The sequence below is a fragment of the Molossus molossus genome, unplaced genomic scaffold (genome assembly GCF_014108415.1).
Source record: "Molossus molossus isolate mMolMol1 unplaced genomic scaffold, mMolMol1.p scaffold_m16_p_2, whole genome shotgun sequence".
Classification (NCBI taxonomy): Eukaryota; Metazoa; Chordata; class Mammalia; order Chiroptera; family Molossidae; genus Molossus; species Molossus molossus.
Genome location: NW_023425355.1, coordinates 2,836,454 through 2,860,868, shown reverse-complemented (window position 1 = coordinate 2,860,868; position 24,415 = coordinate 2,836,454). Strand labels below are relative to the sequence as shown.

General features: G+C 48.8%; 2 protein-coding genes across 2 annotated transcripts; one reads left to right on the top strand and one right to left on the bottom strand.

Moving 5' to 3' along the window:
- Nucleotides 1-1,992: 1,992 nt before the first annotated feature.
- Nucleotides 1,993-10,568, bottom strand: AWAT2 (acyl-CoA wax alcohol acyltransferase 2). Its single transcript, XM_036271804.1, has 7 exons — nt 10,484-10,568; nt 4,381-4,491; nt 4,069-4,139; nt 3,701-3,905; nt 3,073-3,247; nt 2,353-2,552; nt 1,993-2,147 (listed from the first exon to the last, which is right to left on the bottom strand). The coding sequence occupies exons 1-7, from the start codon at nt 10,566-10,568 to the stop codon at nt 1,993-1,995; spliced, it is 1,002 nt and encodes a 333-aa protein (XP_036127697.1).
- Nucleotides 10,569-22,464: 11,896 nt separating this feature from the next.
- On the top strand, nt 22,465-23,340 carry LOC118635254 (OTU domain-containing protein 6A-like). The gene has a single exon (XM_036270040.1). It carries the CDS (start codon nt 22,465-22,467, stop codon nt 23,338-23,340), a length of 876 nt encoding a protein of 291 aa, XP_036125933.1.
- The last annotated feature ends 1,075 nt before the right edge of the window (nt 23,341-24,415 follow it).

The following is a 24,415-nucleotide window of genomic DNA, read 5'->3' as shown; positions in this document are numbered from 1 at the left end:
CAAGGTGAACGAGCCACAGCCCGAAGGCTCAGCAGAGTGCGGGGTGGAGCAGTCTCTGCCCCACCCAGCCCCCCTTCTTTCTTCTGCCCCCAGACTCCAGGCTGGAAGCGCTGCCCCTTCTGGAGTCTGGCCAGGCAGGGACAGAGCCGCCGCGCCTTCATCAGAACTCGCTCCCCTTGGGCGTTCTCCCAGCTCCTGCCTGGAGGCTCCCCGAGGCCCTGTGAGCACAAAGAGGGAGCCAGAGTTTGTCTTTTAATCCCCTGTCAGGGCTCTCCCAGGGGAGTTGGGATATGAGAATGGCCTGGAGCAGGCCCAGTGCTGCTTTGGGGGGGGCAGCACCCAGTGTGAAATACTGTGTATATAAACTATACATAATGTATATAGACTGGGATGTAAGTTTGTATAAATTAATGGTTTATTCTTTGCAAATAAAGCTTTTTCCCCTCTGTTCTGGAAATCAGCTTGAGCACTTCCTACACGCTAGGTGCCTTTTTGCAGGTGCTGCCACCCATGAGCCAGAAGAAACCAGTTTCAGAGGGGACAGCAGAAGGGAGGGAGTCGGAACTTCCTGTCAGGCTTCCCACCTCCTCTCGGCCTTAGCCCACACGCCCCATCCCCTTCGCCTTAGGCCTTTGCCCCTGTGGACAATCATCTCAGGAGGCAGGCACCCAGGGCAGAAGCGGCGGGTCACACCGGTGAGTATACAGGATGTTCTAGACCAAACTGACAACTCAATTAGGGACAAATCATCAGGACAAAATGGCATCCACCCAAGAGGAATAGAACAGGGGGTCAGGGGCCAAATTATGTAACCTGCCATTACCAACAATCACTGAGGCAAGAGCCTGAGGGACTCACCATCCAGAAGGAGAGGTTTATGGTGGACGGAAGCCAGCCACCCACTTCCATCTTAAGCAACGTGACTGACTCTCTGACAAAGGGCAGAGTGACAAGAACCAGACGAGGATAAGCAGGTTGCCAGGGGGAAAGACAGGAAGTCAGACCAGGACTGACCCATTCTGTGGCAGCATTATGAGGTAGAAACTGAGTGTGGAACAGGGGTGGTAGAGGGTATCAATTAATTAAATTTTCAAAGGACTGCTGACAAGACCCTCCAGTGTACACTTTCTTTTAAACATTGAGATGCCAACTTAAGGTCGTTTTTTGTTTTTTTTTATCTTCACCCGAGGACAGTTTTGCATTTATCTTCAGATAGAGCGGGAGGGAGAGAGGGAGGAAGAGAGACAGAGAAACATCGATGTGAGAGAGACACATGGAGTGGTTGCCACCCACATGGCCCCAACAGGGGCCGGGACAAACTGCACCTGAGGTACGTACCCTTAGCAGAAACCGAACCCGGGATTCTCTGGTCCGTGAGCCGATGCTCTAACCGCTGAGCCAAACCGGCCAGGGCAACTTTAGGTCATTTTTGCTCAGGGACAGGAAATGGGTAAAATGATTACAGAAGAAGAATTTTGTGCAGCTCTCCCAATTTACAAAGTTCCATCATGTTCAATATCATTTGAGGTAAGCAGACAAGGGATCATTAGTCCCATTTTACAGAGCAGCAAACTGAGGCTCAGAGGTGACTGCTCTGAGTCACATGGCTTGAAGATGGTGGAGCCTACGCTCAAAGCCCAACCCAGTCTTGCAAAAGTCTCAATGCCAGGAGAGATGGGGCTGCTTGAGAGCTAGGGAAAGGAAAATGTACAGGGATCCTGGGCTCTCAAACTTGTTGGTTAGAGCACAAGCAGTATCAGAAGATTGGCTTTTGATTCTGTCCATTGTAGCTCCGAGGAAAAGGCAGAGAAGCACTGGAAGGAGAAGAGAGGTGAAGGACCAGTTGGGGTTTAGAAAACAATCAAATGGACAGCCACTCCCCGCATTGAGGGCTGGCCGAATTAGGGGCAGGAACCCCATACATGACCTATGTCCCCCTGTTTACTGGTTCCATACCTTCCAGCCAGGCCAAGCAGCCACCAGGGATGCGTGTCAGACTATCATCAGTTTCTGGGTCTCTGGGATGCCAAACTTGGTCTTATGCTGGTTGAACAGTTTCTGCAAGGTTTCTACATAGAGCATGTGGTATTTGTCCACCTCCTCCCTGCTCGGCTTCTCAATCTTGGGCATGGGCAAAGGCTCCCCGACTGCCAGAGGACACAGAGAAGGCAAAGAGAAGCATTTGAATAGCTCACTCCTCAGGATGGGCCTCAGCCCTCCAGCCCATCCTTATCGCCCCAACAGCACCCATCCTGGCCAGCCCCCCCACCACTAGATGCAGCCAAAGCCGAGGCTCAGCCTCAGAAATGATCTAGAGCCCAAACAAGGTCACCAGCAGAAGGGCCCACTCACCAATGGTGGTTAGGGGCCGAGCATAGGGCAGGAGGCCCCAGGAGTTCTCAGTGAAGCCACGTCCAGAGAAAGCACCAAGGTAGATGTGGGTCATTCTCTGGAACCACTGCTGGAAGCGACTGACCAAGCTCCCAGGAGTGAAAACGTGGTGATCGTAGAGTTCCATCTCCCCAAATGAATAGGCAGGGATTAGAGGCACCCTGTAGAGCAAAGGTGAGTCCTTGGATGGCCAGATAGGTCAGGACCCTGCTGAAAATCACACATGCTGAGCACCAGTGGTCTCAGGGTCTGCCTACAGGCTCCTCAGCCCCAAACTTAGCTGGGCCTAGGTCCAGGCCAAGCGTGAGGGCCCTATGGTTTACCCCAGGCTTCCTGTGGGGACACAGCCACGGGGCTGAAACACGGGAAGAGAAAACTCCAGGAACATTTCATTTTCCTTTCTCCCCTTGAACCTGTGCAGTAGTTTGGCTCTCTCTGAGACAGGGTTGCAGCTAGGCACCTGCCACAGAGGGCCTGACCCAGACAAGAGGTGAATGTGAGGGACAGCAGACTTGGGACTGGCCGTCCGGCCTTTCCTCCGAAGCAGAAATGCCTCCAGGACCTGGCCCAGACTACTTCAACACAGAAGGAGTGTCCCCTCCCTGTTTACAAATCTCCTCCTCCTTCCCTGCTGGACTTTTGAAAACTGCTCTCCTGAGTCGGGACCAGGACTGTCCTTACCCGTGCTGAAGAGCCTTGCGCACAAACCCGTTCCGATTCTTCAAGAACAGCATGGTACACCCTGGGAAGCTGAGCCTACACTCTGCCAGGCCACCGACTACCACCACCAGCATATTGCCGGTGCCATTGTGGGTAAGCAGATAGTCAATGGAGGATGGGCTCACAGAGCAGAGTCCTAGTGAGCAGAAAAAGTCAAAAGGTCATTGGCCACATCCCCAAACAACTAGCCTTCCTCCCTTCCTCTTCACAGGAGGAGAGAGCCTCATCTCAGGCGGATGAGCCTAGCGCAGCTCTTGAAGACTAGAGGGGATCGCAGAGTTGGCCTTGCTCTCACCCACTCCGCCAATACTTCTTCCGCAGGGAGCCATTTTTTAAAATATGTTTTTATTGATTTTTTTTTTTGAGAGAGAGAGAGATAGAAGCATCGATGTGAGTTAGAAGCATTGATCAGCTGCCTCCTGCACACCCCCCTACTGGGGATTGAGCCTGCAACCTGAGCATGTGCCCTGACCGGGAATCGAACCAGTGACCTCTCAGTCCATGGGATGACGCTCAACCACTTAGCCGCTTCGGCCAGGGCTCAGGAAGCCATTGTAATTTTTGCTTTCTGTCCTAGGAGCCAACTCACCTAATGCCATGACATAGTCTCTAAGTAAAGGCAGCCAGAAAAAGACTCCCAGTGTGAGCACGTCAGGGGTGATGCCGGGAAAGAGCTTGGAGAAGCCCGTGGTTTCTGTGGCGAAGTTGGAAAACCACGAATGGGCCAGGAACCCGTGGGGGTGGCAAACAAGGATGTAGTTTTGGTCAGGGGAGATGTCATGAGTCTTCAAAAGCTGTGGAGGAAAGAGCAGTGAGGATGGAGACCTCGGAGGGAAAGGGCTGCTACGTCCGGCCCTGAAGACTGGGCAACGCAAGACTCCAGAGGGCATCACTCACCATCCCCACCCTGACCCAGCCGTGAGCACCGGAGCTAGGGCTGGGCCCGGGGCTGCTCACCTTCACGGGGAAGTAGTCACGGTAGTGGTTCCACAAGCAGAAACTCCTCATGAAGTTGAAGCGGCGGCCACCTGAAAACAGCCAATGCAGCCAAGTTGTGCCCACCCCCACTGTGTTCCTCAGAGCCCTTCTAGGTCTGCACAAGGTACTCTCACCCACTACTGCTTCCGGGCCTCTTAAGTGACAACCAGGGTGGGCTATGGTAGGTTAGGGCCCCTACCCTCACCTGCTCCCGGCCTCCTCGGGGCCTTCCTAGCAATTTGAAGAGGAAAGAGCACGCGTCAGGTAGCAGCACGGTCCCCGCACGGTTACCTCTCTCCTGGGTCTTCCAGTCAAAAGCCAGCCAGATGATAATGAGCACGGGGACAGGCCAGTACCGCGTGAACAGCAGCAGGTAGACGTTGACAAAGATTATGAGGGTTGCTGGAGGAAGCCCAGCCCAGGGTTAATGAGCTGTGACAGGTGCCTCACACTTGCCCTCCCTGCCGTGTTCTGTCCACTGAGCGCTTTCACGTCCACACCCTGGCACATGTTCCTGCACACACACCTGTGAAGCATCAGTGGACAGACTACCAGGGAAAGACAAGACCTTCTTTACTGTGGATACAGATACCCCCCCACACACTGACCCACTGCTCTGGCCCCAGCCCCTGCCCTCACCGAACTATCATCTGTACCCATGGGCTATGCATACATGCACAGAAGTTCTTTGCTTAATCTCTCCCTGCCCTCTGAGATTCATCAGTCTGTTCCCTGCTTCCATATATCTGCATCTATTTTGCTCATCAGTTTATTTTATTCAGTTAGATTTCACAAATAAGTGAGATTATATAGTACTTGTCTTTCTCTAATTGGCTTATTTCACTTAGCATAATACTCTCCAGGTCCCTCCATGTCGTCTCAAAGGGTACGAGATCTTTCTTACTGGCCAGGGCACCATGAAACTTTTTTTAAAAAGTGGTAGAGAAGCCCTGGCTAGTTTGGCTCAGCGGTTAGAGCGTCGGCCTGCGGACCAGAGAGTCCTGGGTTCAGTTCCCACTACGGGCACGTACCACAAAAAAAAAAAAAAAAAAAGTGGCAGAGGAGGGGAGGGGATGAGGGGACTTAAGATCTTGACTCCTGCCCTGGCCAGTTTGGCTCAGCGGTTAGAGCATCGGCCTGAAGTCCCAAGAGACCCGGGTTCGGTTCCCGCTAAGGGCACATACCTCGGTTGCAGTTTGTCCCCGGCCCTGGTTGGTCGTGCGGGTGGCAGCCACTCGATGTGTCCCTTTCACGTCGATGTTTCTCTCTCTCTCTCTCTCTTCCTCTCTCTCCCTCCCACTCTACCTGAACAAAAAAATGGAAAAAATGTCCTCAGGTGAGGATAAAAAAAATTTAAAAATTAAAAAAAAAAAGGAGGAACATTTAAAAAAAAAAAAAAAAAGATCTCGACTCCTGATGCATTTGCACATATTGAGAGATTCACATGTCTGTGGAAAATCTTGATAATTAAACTGAAAGGTTGTGGGTTCAATTCCTGGTCAGAGCACATACCTAGGTTGCAGATTTGTTCCTGGTTGGGGGCACTTATGAGAGGCAACCAGTTGAAGTTTCTTTCTCACTCTCTTTCTCTCTCTCCCATCACTCTCTCTCTCAAATAAATAAACATATCCTCAGCTGACAATTAAAAAAACAACAGCCCTGGCTGGTTTGGCTCAGCGGTTAGAGATCAGCCTGCAGACCAAAGGACCACAGGTTTGATTCCCAGTCAAGGGCACGTATCTGGGTTGCAGGTTTGATTCCTGGCCCTGGTCGGGGTCGTGCAGGAGGCAACCAATCCATGTGTCTCTCTCACATCAATGTCTCTCTCTCTCTCTCTCTCTCTCTCTCTCTCCCTTCCACTCTATCTAATAATCAATAGAAAAATATCCTCAGGTGAGAATGAAAAACAACAACAAAATACTATTTGACTTTTTCAAGAAATAAAGGGAGGCCACCCTTATTCCCTCAGGCTTTGTTCCACCCCAGGCAGTGTGGCCTTATGCAGAGTGCCCTGTGGAGGGACTACGAAGGGGGATCTGCCACTCACTGTGAGTACCATCACAGACACGTCACTGAACATCACTTCCTCATCTACCAAGTGGGAATTACAGAACCAATATGTGCCTTTTCTTCCCCACAGACGTTTGGTAAGAGTGTCCACTTAAGGCCTTTAGGATCCAAATGGATAGGATTCCACTCACAGACTCCTAGGGTGAAGAGCTGGGAAGGCTCCGAGGCACCCAGTGCCCCACCTGCCCCACGTGAGCTACTGGGGGAGGGGCGAGCACTGGTACCCACTTCTGCTGGGGCCAGGGCCTACAGTTCTCCTGCCTGCTCCATACTGCCTCTGTACGTGCGAAGTCCAACTGAAACGAAGTGACGGTTTCCTCCCCATACTCCTCCCCCTTTTGGCCACTCGCCTTCCTCACCCCTCAGTTCACACCAGGACCTGAACCCTCAGGCTTGCCTCCTGCCTTTCTCCCACATCTTCTGTGCATCGAGTGTTATTCATTCTGCTGCTTTTCCTTCAATCTCTCTCCTTCTCGCCTGTTCTCTCCATCCTCATTACTACTGATTTGGCCCAAATCACCACCAACTCTCACCTGGGTGATTACAACAGCCTTTTGCTGTCATTGCTTTGCTACAGGGACCTAGAGCAATCTCTCAAAAGCACAAATCTGGCACAGTGCCAAGCACTATCGTGGCTCCACACAGCCCTCAAGAAACAGTCCAGGATGTGAGGGCGATCTCGCTGCGACATCTGTCACCCCATTGATCGCCAGGGTTGATTCAGCAGATCTGGCTGGCTAGGCGGGTGTCCCCGCCTCCCTCACCGATCCATGTGCGTCCCTCCTGAAGCTGCACACTCGGTTGAAGAGGACGACCTTCCCCCCAGAGGAGAGGACCAGTCAAAAAAAAAAAAAAAAAGAATAGTCCACACTCTTTCCCATGATTTACAATGCCCTGTACCATCTGCCCCCTGCCTGCTTCTCCAGTCTCCTCTTTCTCCTCTCTCTGATTCATTCATTCATTCATTCATTCATTCAATATGTATGAAGCATCAGTTCTGTGCCTCTTACCCCCTCATCCCACTTACCACTGGCAGCTCCCTGAATGCTTTATGCTCCCCCCTCACCCTAGCCTTGTCATACATATGCTGCCCACTCTCTGCCCTGAACACTCCTCCTTCTTCACCTATTTCTTGTTTGTCCTTCCAGAGTAAACTCAAATTCAATAGAAAAATGGGCAAAGGTCAGCAACGGGCAGCTAACAGAAAAAGCAATACTAAATGCTAAGAAATATATGAAAAGATGTTCCATGTGACTCATCATTAAGGAAGTGCAAATTAAGGCTATAACTCATTATCTATCACTTTTGGTTGGAGATGCACAGGAGTTCTCCATCTTTTTTCCTTCCCCTACTGTGCAAATCTCAAAAGCCACATTTTACAGCATCACAATTTGCTGGGACCTCCGTCGACCTGAACATTAGTGTCCACAGAGAACAGAGACACTCAGCAACCTGTGTTGGATGTTTAACACAAACAAGAAATAAACATTTGCTGGGTTGTGCTACTGAGATTTCAGGGTTCATTTGTTACCACAGCCTACCTAGACCATCTCAATAAATGCCCCTGAATATGCCTATTTTACAAATGAAGAAAACACAGCTCAGAAGGATTACATGACTTGCTCAAGGTGCACAGAGAGTAAGAGGTAGAGCTGGGATTTGAGCACAGGCAGTCTGGCTCCAGAGATTGTGTGTGTGTGTGTGTGTGTGTGTGTGTGTGTGTGTGTGTTTTAATGTTTTCTATTGATATTTTAGAAAGGAAGGGAGAGAGAGATAGAAACATTGATGTGAGAGAGAAACATTGATTGGCTGCCTCCTACACACCCCACACTGGGGATCGAGCTCACAACCCAGGCATGTACCCTGACCAGGACTCGAACTAGGACTTCTCAGTCCATGAGATGACGCTCCATCCACTGAGCCACACAGGCCTGGTCACAGATTGTGGTTTTTTGGTGTGTTTTTTTTTTAATCTTCACTCAAGGATATTTTTCCATTTATCTTCAGATAGAGTAGGAGGGAGAGAGACAGAGGGAGAGAGAGACATCAATATGAGAGAGACATATCCACTGGTTGCCTCCTGCATGACCCCAACCAGGGCTGGGGCTAGGGACCGAACCACAACCAAGGTACATGCCCTTGACTGGAATCGAACCCAAGACTCCTTGGTCTGCAGGCTGACTCTCTAACTGCTGAGCCAAACTGGCCAGGGTAAGAGATTGTGTTTTTAACACCCATATTTTACTACCTCTTGGCTATAAAGGTGTGTGTGTGTGTGTGTGTGTGTGTCCATAATTTCTGGTTATAGAGACAAAAACCAAAACAGTTAACAGCGCTTACCTCCCAGGAGTGAGATTAGGGACTGGATTGAGGAAGGACACATACCAGCCTAGAGGCTCCAACTCCCTCCCTACATGGGCCCTTGGCCTAGGGTGGCTTTGAAGACTGCTCTTCTGTGATAGCACAGTGGCAGCAAGGGGAGGGGAGAGGGTGGCCATGAATCAAGTCTGTGTGCATAGGACAAGAACTCCAGAAAGCCAGTGGAACCAAACTCAACACCCTAAAGCTTCTGGGACAGAGCAGGGTCTCCAGGCAGGACTTGGTTGCAGGTGCCATAAGGATGCTGACTGCAGTTTCTGAGAAGTCTGGAGCCCAAGCCAAAGAAGAAAGCAGCCTTGCTAACAAAGCAGAAGAAGGCCCAGCCCAGGCAGGGAAGCTGCTCTTCCTGAAGAATAGCGGCACCAAGCACCAAAGCCACAGCCCATTTGAAAAAGCAGGTGGTGGAGCAGCCCACCTCTGGCAGACAAGTTCTGGTAGATTCATCTCTGGTTTTTTTTTATTTTTGTTTTTCTGAGCCCCAGTAGCTGGGGGGATGAGAATGAGAATAGTCACCACTCCACCCGGACAGGGGACTCGGCCGTTACCGAAGGGAGTGCCCCACAAGGCCTGTGCCACAGTGAGGTCATTCTGAGCTGGCCCTTTGCGCCTTTCAGTCAGGAATGTTCACGTACACAGAAGGTCTGGCTTCCTCCTACTCTTCTGGCCCCACACGTACTCCAGGGACACGTCCACCCAACCTCCTAATCAACAGTGAGGTGATGGAAGACGTAAGGGGAGAAACCCATAGGTTAGAATCAGGTCCTGTGGGCTCAAGTCCCAGGCCAGCTGCTCCACTTCCTAGCCGTGTGACCTTGACCAGACCGCTCACCGGACATGAACCTCAGATCCCTCGGCACATACATTGATTGCTTTGAACAGTGGCTACTGGAAAAAGAGTTGTGATCAATGGCAGCTAACACGTGAGCGCCACGATCATACGAGTGTGTCACTATTAGGATGTATGATTATATATAACAATAGCCTGTACCTCATAAAGTTGGCATGAGGCTAACATGAAATAACAGGTGTGAACGTACCTGGAACACAGCACGTACCTAACACCTATGAATTCCTTTCTCCTGGTCTTTTCCAGCTCTGACTGCCTGGCATTCTTAGATTAACACTGCTCTTTTCAGCACTGGGGTCCTGGTCCCACCCCAGGCAGGCCTCTAAGCCCATTCCCTGTGCTCTAGCCCATTCTCCCTAGTCAATGGCAAGCCCCGGCTCATAGAGCCAGAGACCGTGCGTTCTTCCTTCCCAGGTATGACAAGCCATTTCATCCACGTCCCTGCGTCCAGCCAGTACTCGCCTAAACCACCTGACAAACGAGAATTTGTCTAGACCTCCCTCCCCTAGGGATGGTTTGCTTCAGCGCTTAGAACACAGCGGTCAGCAGAGAACTGACTTCACCAAGTGTTTGTGGTGGAGAGTAGAAAAGGGGATGGATAGCTGGATGAATTCTTCCACACCACAGGCTTGGCAGCCTCCCTCTGTCACTAGAACGATGCTCTCCCACCTGTGATCTGCTCCAGTTCTTCAGGTTGCTAGACTCTAATGGGTTACCTAGTGTGAAGTGCTATGGAAAAAGAGAAATAGTTGGAATAGAGTAAGGAGGATTCAGAATGCTGAAAATATCCTCAGGTTGCAGTTCAGCCGTTGTCCTTGGCGAGCCTCTGTGCAAGTGCTTCCCATTTTCACAAAACATGCACTCCGTGCCCCAGTGCAGACCCAGGAACTTTCAACATACACATCTGCAGCAAGGCTGTGTCACACACACACACACACACACACACACACACACACACAAAGTACGTCAGCCTCCAGGCCAGGGGGACAAACAAGCTTGATGTGCTGAGGACTATCCAGAGTCCAGCTTGATCCTAAAATCCCTCAGTCCCAGGCAAATCTGGACAGTTGGTCACCCTGTCAAAGGTGAAAGTCTCACCAATTATCAAGGCAGAGAAGGTCCACTGGAAAAGAGCAAAGACCTCCAGGGTGGTCTTGAGGTCCTTCTTAGAAGGCAAGAACATTGTGCCCAGGGTCCCAGTGGCTCCAGGTAAGTGCTGTTGGGCTGCTCAATCCCAAATGCTCAGGAGCCTGCAATGTCCCCTCTCTTCATGCTTTCTCCTCCAGGCCCTGCTTAGTCTCCACGCCCCCATTCCCCCATCCCCACCCCTCCACAAAATCACAAGATTATGTGCTAACTCTATCCAGTTCCTTTCGCCTCGCTAACAACCTGCACTTTGACCCACCTGCGCATGGCATGGGATAAAATGACAACACTCCCTTGCACACCTTCCAAGAAAAATGTGCATGAAGCTCTGGTGTGGGAAGTGAGTGGGAGTGGGGGTGGAGCTATCAGAGGCCTTCAGAACCAGTGCGGGGAGGGGGCATGTCATGGAGGAGCCTAGGGCACACAACCGCTGCATTTCTCTTTGAGGCCCAACTGTGTGTCCTAAGGTCTGGCCAGTTCTAAATGTTATTTCTTGCTAAATGTTAAAATGTAGCATAATATTTGGTAGACGAAGCTGTAAACAGGATGAGCAGACAGGAGCTCAGGGGATGAAAGTAACCAACTGCAAAGAACACTACACCTCCTTTCAGGGAGACAGAGCTTTGGAAATGAATCCAGACTCCTTTCCTTGCTGCAAGTAAATAAACTGCCTTGCAACAACCACGTTTGTTTTTTTACTAGAGCACCCCAAGGCCCTCTTCCCTCCCTCCCTCCCACTCCATCTAAAATAAATGGGAAAATATCCTCAGATGAGGATTGACAACAACAATAAAAACACATGCTTATAGATCCACATCAGTAGGTGGTGTCACCAGTTACATGTTTGTGTGTTATGGGGACGTGTGCACATGCAAGTACCTTAGGTCCAGCCAGGTGTGTGCTTCGAGGTCAAGTAGATGAACCTGTGGAAGACAGGAGGGTTTCTTAATGCAGCACAGTACACGGCAGGGACTGTTCTAGGCAGGTGGGTTATATTAGTGAGCAAAGCAAATTGTAAAATTCATGCTTTTGTGAAGTTGACATTCTGGTAGGGGAAGACAGATTATAGAAATTGATTAATTGATGAACTGTCTAGTCACTAGACTCTAATGGGTTATCAAGTGTGAAGTGCTATGGAAAAAGGAAAATAGTTGGAATAGAGTAAGGAAGGTTCAGAATGCTGGACGGACGTGAGGAGGAGCTGGAGAGGAAGAGCAGGCTTTAGAATGTTTTTCAGCCCTGGCCGGTTTGGCTCAGCGGTTAGAGCATCCACTTGCGGTCCGGAGAGACCCGGGTTCGGTTTCCGCTAAGGGCATGTACCTTGGTTGCAGTTTGTCCCCGGCCCTGGTTGGTCGTGCGGGTGGCAACCACTCGATGTGTCCCTTTCACATCGATGTTTCCCTCTCTCTCTCTTCCTCTCTCTCCCTCCCACTCTGTCTGTACAAAAAATGAAAAAATGTCCTCGGGTGAGGATAAAAAAATAAATAGAATGTTTTTCATTTATTTTTTTATTGTTGACAGTATTACAGATGTCCCCCCTCCCCACCCCACCCTCCAGGCCTTCACCACACTATTGTCTGTGTCCGTGGGCTATGCATGTATGCATGTAGGTTCTTTGGTTAATCTCTTCCCATCCTTCCACCCCTCTCCCCTCTGAGATTGTCATTTTATTCCATGTTTCCATACCTCTGGACCTATTTTGTTTGTTTTATTTTGTTCATTGTTCATTAGATTACACATATAAGTGAGATCATGTGGCATTCATCTTTCTCCGACTGGCTTATTTCACTAATCATCTCCAGGTCCTTCCATGTTGTCCCAAAGAGTAATTTTACAAGGAGTGGTCAGGGGCCCTGGCCAGTTCGGCTCATTGGTCAGACCATTGGCCCGCAGACTAAAGAGTCTCGGGTTCGATTCCAGTCAAGGGCACGTACCTCGGTTACAGTTCAGTCCCCGGCCCTGGTCAGGGTCGCACAGGAGGCAACCAGTCGATGTGTGTCTCACGTCGATATTTCTCTCTTTCTCTCTCCCTCCCACTCTGTCTGAAAATAAATAGAAAAATATCTTCTGGTGAGGATTAAGAAAAAACTTTTTTTAATAAAGAAAAGGAGTGGTCAGGGAAGGCCACCTTGCAAAGGTGGCAATTGAGCATTGAGATGAGATGAGGAAGGCAGCCATGCAACTGTCTGGACTGCGAATGTTCTAGCAGGCAGAGAGCACCGCCAGCACAGAGATCCTAAGGTGACGTGTGCCTGGCAGTTTTTTGAGGAGCACAAGGCTTGAGCCAAGTGAGAGGAACTAGGGAGGTGAGGTGGGAGAGCTTGGTGGGGCCAGATGGGGTAAGGCCTTGGCCTTTTACTCTGGCTGAAATGGGGAGCCTTTTGAGTAGAGGAGACTGCATTGCTTTTCAGTTTTGAGGGGCCACGGAGGAAGAAGGAGATATTGAAGGGGTTCTTACAGTAACCTAGGTGAGAGATGATGGTGGATCAGGCCAGACTGTTGGTCGTCAGGATGGTAGCAGGTGGTCACATCTGGATTTGTCCTCCGAAGCAGAGGCCCCACGCAGGTGCATTCCTCTCTGAGGCTCAGATGCCTCTACAGGGGCATCCTGTTAGTAAGCACCTGTTACTGAACTCAAGGGGTTTGTGGCTTGAGGTGCTCTATTTAAAAATGAGACTTAGTTTATTTGCTTGCGGCTAGGAGAAGAGACGGGATTCATATCCAAAGCTCTGCCTCCCAGAGGGAGGCTTAGCCATTGCCCACACACTCCACTTGCTCAACTACATGTTGCTTTCTTCTTTGCAGTTGGTTATCATCCAGCTGAGTTCCTTTTCAGTTTCATCTACAAAATACTATGCTTCATAGCAAGAAATAATATTTAGAACTGCCCAGATCTTGAGACCCTTGTCCTGTATAACACACCCACCCCGAGTGCTGCCTTGGCCTTCCTTGCATTCAGCCTGGTCGCGTCCCGCTCTGCAGGGAACCTGTGGGGAGTGTCAGGTGCAGCTCGCCTGCTTGGATGGAATGGTGATTCTGTGAAGGGGCTGGTGGGAAGTGAGGCTGAAAATAGCAGCAGAGCCCATCTCGGAGAGAGTCTGGATACCAGGACAAGGAGTGTGGGCTTAGTCCTGTGGGCACTGAGATGAGTGCTTCTGAGCAGGGCTGGTGACATGTGCCTAGTGTCACATAAAGATGACTTTCAGGCACAGGGTAATTGTCAGGGCCCAAGGGCCCAGCTGCCCTATGACTGACACATAGGATCACCCTTTTCTCCTCTCTAATACCTACTTACAAGACCAGCTCCACCTCCACACAGTAAGTGGATGGGCTTATGGGACTCGCCCCAGCACACAAAAGCCTCCTGGCCCAGCTGCCTCTCCCCACTGGACAGGCTTGATAGTTTGGGGGTGGGGTAGCCCACTCCATACGCAGGCTGCTGTTTGTAAAGTGTGTTGTACTGACCCTGAGCTTTCAGAGATGTAACCCAGGGGCAACTACTGCGGCGGTTGAGTAGAGGACTCTGGCTTGCCAGCTCCCGCTCAACACAGAGCACCAGCTCTCTTTTCGTCTTTTTCCAATTGGAATTGCATAAAATATTGTATTTGAGAAAGGGGCCACGTGGGGGAAGGGAAGATCCTATGAGGCCCTGAGGGAGCCCTGCAGGGAAAGGAGTTGCATTTCCCCAAAAGCAGAAGCTGCCATGGTGGGCTGTGGGCCAAGGGCATGGGGCCCTGGGATACTTCCAGGGGCCAGTGCCAAGGCAGCAGTGGAGCCTGCGGCCAGCCTGAAAAGAGAGAAAGGGCTGCAAGTGAAGAGAAAGAATGCCTGGAGCGGGGTGGGTGAGTGGATGTGCTCTCCACTGAGCCACCCCTGAGGTGGTCCTCATTCATATCCAGCCGCCAGAGGACTTGTATTTTGTTATTCCTGCCTCTTCTTCTGTTCACCAACCCTGACTTGTCATGCAGAAACTGGGTGATACTGGGTCATAATGTACCTCATATGCCCAGCCCCTACCACACTGCACAAGAGTAAGCATGCACTGACATTTATTATAAAAATGCCCAAGTGGGTGGAGACTCAACCTGGTAACTATCCCTGGGCATATCTCTGGGGCTTGGTTTCCTCAAATGTAAATAGGAGATGAGTACCCCCTTCTCAGACTTGTCATTCTGTAGTTACTTGTTTTTTGGCTGCAAGGTCCTTGAGGTTAGGGATCTTCGTTTCTTTTATTTTATTGTTTATTTTATTCACAGTGCTGAGAACACTGCCTGGCATAGAGTAGGACTGATAAATGGAGGCTGAATGAATGAGTGAGTGAGCAAAACAGGTTAGGGACAAGGCTGGGGTGGTTGGTACAGAAAGTAAGCATGAACAGAGCATGAAACTCTCATGATCTTAGACCCTTAAGGGACAGGTGGGAGGATAAGGAAAGAGCAACCCCCTAGTGATGTACTCAGAAACCTTTAATGAGGTTGGCTCCCTGTTGCCTAGTCTCCCATACCCCCCTTACTCACATTTTAACACCTACAGCCCAGTGATGAAATCCCACACCAGTGAGTGTGGGGCAGAGAGTGATTCTTCAGATGCTCAGCCCTGGACAAGACGAGATGATTTCCTCACATCCTCTCTTGCTACACTAAAATATTGTATGCTATTGTGTGTAATTAGGTTGACTTGAACATAATGGCTAGTGTTTGACAATTTCTCAATAGCCCTTCAGCTCAATGAAAAGCTCCTTCTGCTGTGAGCTAGGAACCTGGTCCAGACAGACACTTAGGGACCATTAAACTCCAAACTAATGAGGACACTGATTACCATGGAAACTGCTCTCTCTAGTGGCCTCTGAAGGGGAGGAGGAATGGGGTTGGTGAAATGGAAAGGGGAGATGTGGCAGGAATGGAATGGGAGCAGACGCTGTGAGCTAGGGACTGGGGTATGGTAGATGGAAGGACCTGCCGTTCATTATTGTCTTCCTTGGTGCCAGGCACTGAGTTGGGGCTTGACATATCTTTGATCAGCACAGCCCCCTGCAACCTAGGCATTGATTCTCTTGCCCCTCCCTCCTCAGTGACTGGAAAAGCATATGCTGTTAATCTACAAGACAGCCTATTGCCATTCCCCGTGTTTCTTATTGGAAAAAGGAACCTTGAACTCCTGGCCATTTATCCTTTTGATAAAAGCTGAGTTGTGAGAAAAGATATTCAGAGAGAACTGCCTGAAAAGCAGGCGACACATCCATTGCTAGGGATGTGTGGTACTACGAGGCAGGGTGTGTGGCTTGGGGGTTGGATCATAATCTCCTAATGGGAGAGTGTGTATTGCTGTCTCTCTCGGCCTGCCGGGGTCGGCACAATGCAATGAACTACAAGCTCATGCTGGTAGGAGTGAGGGGGAGCATTGCAAGGGAGCAAATGCTCCAAATCTCTGGAGGCAGCCCAATTTATTTGCAGAGTGGTTCCCCAAGTTACATGTGGATTTATGTAAAGCATTTCCTTGAGATGGCATCTCTGCAAACCATACAGCCTACCTAGCCTTGTCTTTCACTTTTTATAGCAGAGACTTTAAAGCTAAAAAATAATAAACCCAGAAGTTCTTGAGTCCTACAACTCATTGGCCACACAAGGCAGTGTTCCAACCTTTGTCATGCAAACCTTATCTTATTCCCATGAAAACGAAGCATCCATATGCACCCAAGGCAGTCTTCCTGCCCTCCAGTCAAACCTGTCTATCCACACACACACTTTGGTCCTAGGCTGGCCAGGTTGCAAGAATGCATTTCACAAGGTTACAAATCGTCCGTCCACCAACCCCCCGTCCCTACAGTGTGTTGGACAAAGGTGGATGTTGGAGCCAGACAGGGTGGTAGACTTCAGTGCAGAGCTAGAAGAGGCACATTGGATATTATGATAACTATGGTTTACTTAACACAAACTACAGACAGTAAAGCTCAACATTGGCAAAGCTGGTTTTTCTGCACTTTAGGCCACAAAAACAAACCCACTCAATGGGGCTTGACATTCAAAGGGAACTGTCATCCCTTCTGCAGAATCTGAGAAAACCATCTTGATGGCAGCAAACAAGCAGACTCTATGTGATCATTACTATCATGCTATCAAAGTCCAAAAGTTGTCTCTTTCAGGATCAGCATAATGGTTTTCTAAAATTATCATTGCATTGACTCATTTTAATTCACGGTATTTAATTTCTTGGCAAGATACAAATGACAGTAAGGGAGGGTATTTGTTTATTTAAAATAAGATGAGGGAAGATGAACTAGATGTACTTTGCCCTATTCCTCTTGCTATTACAACTAAAAACCCTGGCCACTGTATATAAAACAAACCTAAGAAGACTCTGAAAGAGAAAAGAAGGCAGACCACCAAGGTCCACAGGGTGGGAGGAGTGACATGGATTTTCTTTTTGCCCAGACTTGGAGCTGAAGAAATCAGCAACCCAGACACGCCAGCAAGTACAGACTAAAAGAGCCCGAACCCAAGCTTGGTCTCTCTAGCCCAAGGGATAGGAAAAGATCAACCCAGCAAGACAGAAAATCTCTACATAATAACCACTCAACTCCAGCCTAAAGCAGAGAACAAACTATTCCCACCCAGTACAGAGGCTAAGGGGGAGCTTAGGCTTCCACACTCATGAAGCTGTAACAACATGCCCCAACACCCCCACCCCTTCCCTGCTGCTGTGGTTTCAGGAAAAGCCAAGTACAGAGAAGGAATTTTCACCCCCACTGGCAGGTAACAAAACTCACTCAAACACGTGGTCAGTAGAGACAATGTGGGGAACCTAGAATTCCACCCCAGCTGGCAGTAATGAGGTGCCCCCTCTCCTCCCTAAGGTGATGTCAGAGAAGACCCAGTGGAGAGTCAGGACTTTCACCACCGTCCAAAGGGAAGGAGGGCAACCTCCCATCCCAAGAGGAGGTAGTAACAGAGGAAGCAGTGACGCCATTCTGACCTCTCCCAGGAAGGGAGCTATCAGTACAGGCCCACTGGGGAGCAGAAACTCTCAGTTCTGCCTGGCAGTGATTAGGAGCCCTCCTTTGGATGAGTGAAGGCTAAGTGAGGAACCTAAACGTCTACCTCTGTTAGTCACGCCATAACACCCCCTTCCCTGCTGGTGGCGGTGCCAGAGGAGGCCAGCTAAAATAGATGGCTTAAATGGGATTCAGAGTCTCATGACCTAATGCCCCAGATACCCAGATTCTAATCAAATATCACTCAAGAACCAGGAGGATCTCAAACTGGATGAAAAAAGAAACAGATTTCCAAACCAAGATGACAGAGATGGTAAAATGATCTGACAAAGATGTTTAAAGGGACCTTCATAAAAATGCTTCAACAAGCAACAAATGAGCTTGAAACAAAGGGAAAAAAATAGAGAATTTCAGCAAATAATTAGAGAAAATTATACACAGACAAAGAAAGATATAGAAAGTGTCAGCTTAAAAATAGAAGCTACAATAAAAAAACAAAAGGAGCCCTGGCCGGTTTGGCTCAGCAGTTAGAGCGTCGGCCTGCGGTCCAGAGAGACCCGGGTTCGATTCCTGCTAAGGGCAGTCCCCAGCCCTGGTTGGGTTGTGTGGGTGGCAGCCACTCGATGGGTCCCTTTTACATCAATGTTTTCTCTCTCTCTCTCTCTCTCTCTCTTTCTCCTCCTCCTCCTCCTCCTCCTCCTCCTTCTTCTTCTTCTTCTCCTCTCCCTCCTGCTCTATCTGAACAAAAAAATGAAAAAATGTCCTCGGGTGAGGATTAAAAAAAAAGAACCAAAAGGAAATATAAGAACTAAAATGTAACAACCAAAAATTTTAAAAACTCAATGAATAAGCTCACCCGAATAGAAAGGACAGAAGAAAAAAATCATTGAACTTAAGACAGAACAAGAAAAATTACCCCATCTGAACAACAGAAAGAAAACAGACCAAAAAAAAAAAAAAATTTCAGGAGAATGAGAAGACAAGCCATAGAATGGCAGAAGATATTTGCAAAACACATATCTGATAAAAGACTGTTATCAAAAATATTAAAACACTTTTAAAACTCAACAATAAGAAAATGAACAACCCAATTTTAAAATGGGTAAAAGACCTAAACAGACACTTCTGCAGAGAAGTATGCAAATGGCAAGTAAGCATATGAAAAGATCCTGCATACGTCATTAACGAATTACAAATTTAAAAAATTAAATAGTACTATACACCTATTAGAAATGCAAAATCATAAACACTAACAACACTCAAATACAGGCAAGGATATGGAGCAAAACGAACTCTCATTTACTACTAGTGGAAATGTTAAATGATACAGCCCCTTTGGAAGACACTTTTGCAGTTTCTTACAAAATTAAACATCCTCTTACTATACAGTCCTACAATCACACTCCTTAGTATTTACCCAAATGAGTTGAAAACTTAAGTCTACAAAAACCTGCACACAAAGGGTTATGGGAATTTTAATGATTAATTGCCAAAACTTGAAAAGCAACCAAGATGTACTCAGTGGGAGAACGGATAAACCGTGGTCCATGCGGACAACGTATTCATTGCTAAAAAGAAATGAGCTATCAAGCCATGAAAAGACAAAGGGAGGAAACTTAAATGCATATCACTCAGTCAAAGAAACTAATCTGAAAAGACTACATCCCATATGATTCCAATTACATGATATTCTGGAAACAGCACAACTATGGAGACAGTAAAAGGACCAAAGTGGTTACCAGGGACTAGAGGAGAAGGAGGGATGAAGATGTGGAGCACAGAGGATTTGTGGGGCAGTGAAACTATTCTGTAGATACTATAATGGTGGATACGTGTCATTTTACATTCGTCCAAATCCATAGAATATACAACTCATATAATTCAACACTAAAAAACAAAAACAAAAAGCAATCCAATTAAAAAATAGGCAAAGGACCTGAATAGACACCTCCAAAGAGGACATAGAGATGGCCAGCAGACATATGAAAACATCAGTAATCATCAGAGAAATGCAAATTAAAACCACAATGAGATATCATCGCACACCTCTTAGAAAGGCTATCATCAATAAATCAGCAAACAAGTGTTGGCAAGGACGTGAAGAAAAGGGACCCTTGTGCACTGTTGGTGGAAATGCAGATCAGTGCAGCCACTGTGGAAAACAGCATGGAGGGTCCTCAAAAAATTAAAATTAAACAGTCTTATATCCCAGTGATTACATTTCTGGGTACATATCCAAAGAAACCCAAAACACTAATTTGAAAGAATATATGCACCCCCATGTTCACTGCAGCAGCATTATTTACAATGGCCAAGTGGAAGCAACCCAAGTGTCCATCAATAGATTAGTGGATAAAAAACAAACAAACACTGTGGTACACATATAGAATGGAATACTACTTGGCCATAAAAAAGAATGAAATCTTGGCCTTGCGCAGTGGCTCAGTTGGTTGGAGCATAGTCCCACACACCAAAAGGTTCTGGAATCAATTCCTGATCAGGTCACATACCTAGGTTGTGGGTCTGATCCCAAGTCAAGGTGCATTCAGGAGGCAACTGACCAGAGTTTCTCTCTCTCCTTCTCCCATCCTCTCTCTCTAAAATCAATAAAAACATTCAAAAAAAAATTTTAAAGAACTGGTATCTAGAATATATTTTATAAAACTCTCAAAACAACAGTAAATAACAGTCCAATTATAAAATGGGCAAACAATGTAAATGTTTGACCTGAGAGGATGTGGAACAGATGACAAAGAGCACATGAAAAAATAAACATGATTAGCCACTAGGCAAATTTAAAACCACAGGGAGATGTCACTACACATGTATCAGAATGGCTACAACACATACACACACACACACACACACACACACACACAAATGACCATACCAAATGCTGGTGAGGATGCAGAGAAACTGGATCCCCCATACACTGCTGGCAGGAGTGTACAATGGCACAGCCACTCTGGAAAATAGTTTCTTAAAACACTACACACACCCTTATACTATGACCCAGCAACTGCACACCATGGCATTTTTCCCTAGAGAAATGAAGACTTATGGTCACACAAAAACCTACACACAGATGTTTATAGCAGGTTTATTCTCAATAACCCCAAACTGGAAACAACCCAGATGTCCTTCAACAGGTGAATGCTTAAACTACAGTACATCAATATCATAGAATAGCACTTAGCAATAAAAAGGAATGAAATTTTGACATATGCAACAACTTGGACAACTGTCCACTTTCTCCATCTCCAACCAGTGTGAGGTTGTCTCAAGGGCCTTCCTGTTTGGGAATTCCAGATACAGATGAGCAGGGTGGGACAGGATGAGAACATATTTGAAAAAGCTTAGGGCTTGAAAATGTTTAATGTAATATTTTTAGAACTTTTTTTTTATATCCTCACTCGAGGACATTTTTTTTCCATTTTTTGTTCAGATAGAGTGGGAGGGAGAGAAAGGAAGAGAGAGAGAGAAATATCGAAGTGAAAGGGACACATCCAGTGGTTGCCACCCACACGACCCATCCAGGACCAGGGACAAACTGCAACCAAGGTATGCACCCTCAGCAGGAACCGAACCCGGGTCTCTCTGGACCGCAGGCCCACACTCTAACCGCTGAGCAAAACCAGCCAGGGCATATTTTTGGAACTTTTAAAGACTCGAAGTAATCATAAAGAAGAGCTTCTTAGCCATTCTAGGGAGCCTATTTTGGAAGGTGGGGACCCAGGAGAAAAGGGTTTAGAAGGTGCATTCAGTTGGCACAAACCAAGAGGTCAGCATAGTTGTAGTAAATGACTTGGAGTGGGGCCGTGTGTGGCTTTTTTTACACAGATTTCAGAGTAGATTTGAGACCTGAACTGAAAGGGCTGTGTTCCCAGGAACGCAAGGAAATGTCTTTGTCCTAATACACAAAATTAAGAGTTCCACAGTCAAGGGACCTGAAAAACTGGAAAAAACCACCTTGCCTCTTGGACATTAGGAGTAAAGGGAAGTCCAGCGACAGAGCACGTTCAGCTGGTGGTATATTTGTCATGTGGTTCTCCAGCACCACCAGTGTCTGCATGGTGTTCAGGTTTGGAAATGAAGTAGGGACTAAGAGTCCATGAAAACTTCTACAAGCCCCATGGCATATAAGCAGAATCTTGCATATAACGTGCAAAGGTGGAATCCTGCCTACAATGTGCAAAGGCAGAAAATCCTCCACACAACGTGCAAAGGCGGAACCCTGCATATAATCTACAAAGGTGGAATCGCTGTACATAATCTGCAAATGAGCAATGGTTGCCCATAACCTACAAATTCGTAATGGCTGCCCGTAACCTACAAAGGCGGAATCCCGCACATAACCTACAAATTTGTAATGGCTGCCGGTAACCTACAAAGGCGGAATCCTGCATATAATGTGCAAAGGTGGAATCCTGCCTACAATGTGCAAAGGCAGAAAATCCTCCACACAACGTGCAAAGGCGGAACCCTGCATATAATCTACAAAGGTGGAATCGCTGCACATAATCTGCAAAGGAGCAACGGCTGCCCATAACCTGCAAAGGCGGAATCATGCACATAACCTACAAATTCGTAATGGCTGCCCATAACCTACAAAGAAAGGCCAGATCTTATAGGCCGAAATTCAAACCACGCCAAACCGGAAACACCTGTTGCTATGGCGTCTAATGGGGGCGTATCTAGGGGGCCCAACAGCCAATCCCAGTGAAAGACGCATCGGGGGCGTGGCCACGGACAGGCAGTGGCCAATGGCAGACAGGGACATGAATAGGGGGCCGGAAACCAGCGCCTTAAATGACCAGAGCAGCCGCCACTGGAGGCAGACGATCCGCTACCTGTCGGGTGGTTTGACGTCGTCGGGCTGAGCCGTCGCGGGTCCTTGCGCTGCCACCAAACTTCGATTGTCCGTCGCCTGCCGTTCAGCACCATGGAAGATGTGCAGCTTGAGTATCAGCGGCTGGAGCGACGCCACCGCCGCGAGAAGAAAGAGCTGCAGGACCGCATCCAGGCCATGAAGAACGAGGTCCCAAAGGGCGACAAGACGAAGACAAAGCAGTTGCTCCTGGACGTGGCCCGCCTGGAGGCCGAGCTGGAGCAGAAGCATCAGCTGGAGCTGGAGAAGTTCGGGGAGCTGTACCCTGCGAACAGCGGCCTCGACTCCATCACCGAGGGCCTGGCCAAGATGGATCTCGAGAACCACCCTCCTCGAGTCTCGAGGGCCCAGAAAAGGCGCGAAAGAAGGGCGGCGCTGCAGAGAGAGCGTCAGAAGATGGCGGCCGAGGCCGAGTCGGGGTCGCTGAGCAGCCAGGGTCGCGACGAGGAGAAGCAGCTGGCTGCCATCCTGGAGGCCCGGAATCTGGAGATGAAGGATGTCCCGGCCAACAGCCACTGCATGTACCGCGCCATCCAAGACCAGCTGCCGTTCTCCGTGTCGGTGGAGAGCCTGCGGGGCCGCACCGCCAGCTACATGCGGAAGCACGTCGACGACTTCCTGCCCTTCTTCAGCGACCCCGAAACCGGCGATGCCTACACGCGCGACGACTTCTTGATCTACTGCGACAACGTCGCGCACAGCGCCGCGTGGGGAAGCCAGCTGGAGCTGAGGGCCCTGTCGCACGTCCTGCAGACCCCCATCGAGGTGATCCAGGCCGAGGCGCCCGTCCAGGTCATCGGGGAGGAGTACAGCAACAAGCCGCTCACGCTGGTCTACGTGCGCCACGCCTCCAACTTCGGGGAGCACTACAACTCGGTGAAGCCGCTGGAAGCCGGCGCCGTGGGGGGCGTCCCCGTGCGCTTCTTCTAGGCCGCGCCGTCGTCGCTGCCGATCCCGTTGCTGCTGCCGCTGCCGATCCCGTTGCTGATGCCGCTGCCGCTGCCGATCCCGTTACCGTTGATGTTGCCGCTGCCGATCCCGTTGCTGATGCCGCTGCCGCTGCCGCTGCCGATCCCGTTACCGTTGATGTTGCCGCTGGGTTTGCCGATGCCGTTGCCGCTGCCTATGCCGACGCCGCCGTTGCCCTTGCCGCGGAGGACGGAGCCACAGCCGCCACCAGGTCTCCTTGTTGGGCTGCGTTTTTGCCTTTGGCTCTCTGGTTTTTCTCTCTTTCATTGTTCCCAACATTTAACAACCTCCCGCCCAGCTCTTCTCCCTGGGCGTTCCTCCTCCTCTCTTCCCGTCTTTGCTTCCTTCACTGGGCGGGGGAACAGGGACTCCGACAGGGACGGAGTCTATATTGGACCGCTGGAGGGGAGTCGGTTTCAGACGTTCCAACCACGCCTGGCCCGTGAGGGCCTTGGCCTCCCTGACCGAGGAGAGATGGTTATGTTACAAATAATTTGGGGATGAAAATGGAAACGTGGTTTGATGCGTTCTTACCTTGGGGGGAGGGGGGATGAGTGTTGCTTGGGATCTTCAGGTTGTCCATGAATACACTGGGTTACTTAGACCAACTTCACGCTTATGCACTCGAAATGCTTGGTGAATGCCTTTTGCCTCGTGCTTTGGGGGAAAAAATGTTTGATGGGCTGTTTTTGTTTTTTTTTTTCCAAACTATAAGAGAAAGTTTATTTAGAAAGTCACAGACGTAGAAGAAATGAGCTCAGGAAACAACCTACAGAGGCGAAAGGAGGGCCCAGGAAAGTAAGCACCTGAGAAGGTTGTTGGGAAAAGTGCAGCATTCTCCCTAGAGAGAGCTGCCTTATTTTTGGTTTCTTTTGACTTAAACTGGGCTATTCAGGAGCCAAGGGCTCCTTTAGTATTTTGTTTTGTATTTTTCACGAAAACATGTATGGTTTTCAATTAACTTGACTCCTTTAGGTGTTTGCTAAATTTTAAATACTAGTGTTTAAGTTTGCAAGTGAAATGTAAATGTTAAATG